Here is a 2,457-nt window from a genome sequence, read left to right on the forward strand (position 1 = left end):
GGGGGGGGGGGGGGGCGGAGCTGTGCGGTGTGCAGAGAGGTATCGTAAGTTGAGGATTAGGTCGAGCGAGGTGCGGGTAAGGAGAGTGAAGAAGAGAACGAAATGGGGGGAAAACCCGGTGATGGGGCGTTATTGATGAAAAAATTGGTGGTGGAGCAAGGGGGGGGGGGGGGGGAGGGGGGGATGTGCGGGGCCGAACGGTTCCGGTTCGAGCTGCTGACTGGGGCACAGCCACGACTTGTCTACCACAATGGACGACCTCCAGAGCTCGGAGGAGGTATGTGAAGCAAAGAGGGCAGGTGCAGTGGATAGAGGTGGTAGTGTGTGTTAGAGAGGGAGTAGTGGGAAGGTAGGGGAGGGGGAGGGGGCTGTGTGGGCGTAGTTGGCGGGCTGGCCGCTGGCTGGGCTGGCTGGGCTGGTTGGGCTGGCTGGGCTTGTCGGAGGGGGAGGGTGGCGCGCCAAAAAAACCAACGGTGGTTGGCGGGCAGCGGGGAGAAGGGGAGGGGGGAGCGCGGCGGGGCAAGGGGGGTGCAACGGCAGTGGCTGTGGCCGGATTGGGTGTGTACTGAACAAGAGAGAGTGGTGTCGGTGGTGGTGTTGGTAGGCTGCGTTTGTGCCGGATGAGGTTGTGAACATCATCAAGGATGCGGCGGACCAGATCCTCGGCCCGCACAACTACCACCACTCGCGTGTGGCGCCGTGGTGCTCCAAGATTGTGGAGGAGGTGCTGAAGCGGCTTGCAGATCAGCACAAACCGTTCAAGTATGTGGTGACCACCATCATCATGCAGAAGAACGGCGCTGGCCTGCACACGGCCTCCTCGTGCTACTGGGACAACTCGACTGACAACTCGTGCTCGTACAAGTGGTCCAACTCGACCATGTTCTGCATCACCACCGTCTTTGGCCTCGCCATCTGATGGGCGGCTCGACGGGCATGTTGGATCGCAGTGCAGGAGAGGTGGTGGTGGAAGCGCTGGCGGAGAGTGGTTGAGGACGCAATTGAACACCAGTGTTGTGCGGCAAGCGGCGCGGTCTCGAGCTTGTGTTAACGCTAGCTGCGGGGGGGGGGGGGGGGGGCGGCGGAGGAACCTCGACGGCGGTCTACTCGCGTGGGAAAGCGGTGCTCGTCGGCAGCTCCTGCGCAAAGGACGAGTGTCCTTGCGGTTGAGGAGGCCGAGTCAGTGCGGCGAGCAGAGTGGCCGAGTGTCGAGGCTGGGCTGGCATCGGAGAGTACCGCTGGGGAGCAGAGGTAGCAGAGGGTGCAGGAGGTCAGGAGCGGATACATGCGCGCGGCGGAGCCCAAGCTGTTGGTTTCAGGTTTCCCAGGAGTGAGATTTGGTTGCTTGGTCGCGGGCGCAGGTAGCTGCTGGTGAGCATGAGGGCACGGTCTGCAGCGATGCGGGCACAGATGAGGTGATGAAGCGAGGAGGGGGAGGGAGCGACGAGACCTAGACCGGAATGACGGTGGGTTCTCGACAATGTCTGCCGAGCCCGAGCCGGCGGAGACCGAGCCAACAATCCATGCCGGCCAGCCGTCCTCGGCCTCGATGTCGGCGCAAAAGGCGGCGGCGGCGTCGGCCGACGGGAGGGCGACGAGCAGGCCACCCGAGGTCTCGGACGACCAGCCGTCGAGGAGCTTAAAGTTGAACTTGTCATTGACGGCCGGCATGTTCTCGATGACAGGGAGGGTGTGGATGGAGATGTGGACGGCAGCCTTCTGGTGCTCGGCGAGGTTGCGGGCGTGGCCAAGGAGGCCAAAGCCGGTAACATCGGTGGCGCCGTGGGCGCCGTGCTTGACCATGAGGGCGGCGCCGGACTTGTTCAGTCGCGCCATCGAGGCCGAGGCGAGGGCAAAGGCAACCCTAGCCTGGGCGGGGCTCAGCACGTCGGCGATAAGGTCCCAGTTGGAACCTTCCTTGCCGGCCTCGTGGTCGCCAAGCCACTGGTATGCGTTGACCGCAACCTGCGTTCCGATCGGCTTGGTGAGGACCATGACGTCGCCTGGGACGAGCGAGAACGGGTCGATGTAGCCGCCGTCTGACGGCACCACGGCCGAGGCCACGCCGCCGATGATGGGCCACGGGTTGAGCACCGTCTGTCCTCCCGTCACCGACGTTCCGGCCTCGGTGGCGAGGTCGTTGAAGCCGCGGATGAGCTCGCGCGTCACAATCATCCGCTGGTCCTTGGGCATCTCGAGCGAGGCGGCAAGAATCATCAGCATGGTGTCGCAGCGGGAGATGCCCATGGCAAACAGATCCGAGAGCACATTAGCGCACGCAATCCGCCCTTGCTGGTACGGATCCTCCACCAGCGGGTAGAAGTAGTCGGTGGTCTGGATGGTCACCACTCCCTCGATGGCTGTGGGAATGATTGAGCAGTCGAGCCCGATGGCTTCGTTGTCGATGGCTGGAGGAGAGGAGGTGAGTGCGAGGAGAAGACGCGCGCGAGTGGAGGT

General features: G+C 63.8%; 2 protein-coding genes across 2 annotated transcripts in view; one reads left to right on the forward strand and one right to left on the reverse strand.

Annotated features, from left to right (window-relative positions):
* The first annotated feature begins 241 nt into the window (after window positions 1-241).
* AMSG_00863 (dynein light chain Tctex-type 1) lies at window positions 242-1,021 on the forward strand. Its single transcript, XM_013907127.1, has 2 exons — window positions 242-277; window positions 605-1,021. The coding sequence occupies exons 1-2, from the start codon at window positions 251-253 to the stop codon at window positions 917-919; spliced, it is 342 nt and encodes a 113-aa protein (XP_013762581.1). The 5' UTR covers window positions 242-250; the 3' UTR covers window positions 920-1,021.
* A 250-nt stretch (window positions 1,022-1,271) lies between these two features.
* Window positions 1,272-2,457, reverse strand: part of AMSG_00864 (selenide, water dikinase) — a gene marked incomplete at both ends in the record, with an annotated part of 1,653 nt that continues 467 nt past the window's right edge. Inside the window, 2 exons of the mRNA XM_013907128.1 lie at window positions 1,272-1,390; window positions 1,446-2,408. Coding sequence (XP_013762582.1) covers window positions 1,272-1,390; window positions 1,446-2,408 — 1,082 coding nt within the window. The remainder of the gene's footprint in view (window positions 1,391-1,445; window positions 2,409-2,457) is intronic.

This window comes from Thecamonas trahens (genome assembly GCF_000142905.1).
Source record: "Thecamonas trahens ATCC 50062 unplaced genomic scaffold supercont1.3, whole genome shotgun sequence".
NCBI classification, from domain to species: domain Eukaryota; order Apusomonadida; family Apusomonadidae; genus Thecamonas; species Thecamonas trahens.

Excerpts from the sequence above, each read along its gene's own strand:
- AMSG_00863 (XM_013907127.1), top strand. The coding sequence starts at position 251 with ATGGACGACCTCCAGAGCTCGGAGGAG. Across the intron at positions 278-604 it reads ACCTCCAGAGCTCGGAGGAG|GCTGCGTTTGTGCCGGATGA; the intron begins GTATGTGAAGCA and ends TGGTGTTGGTAG.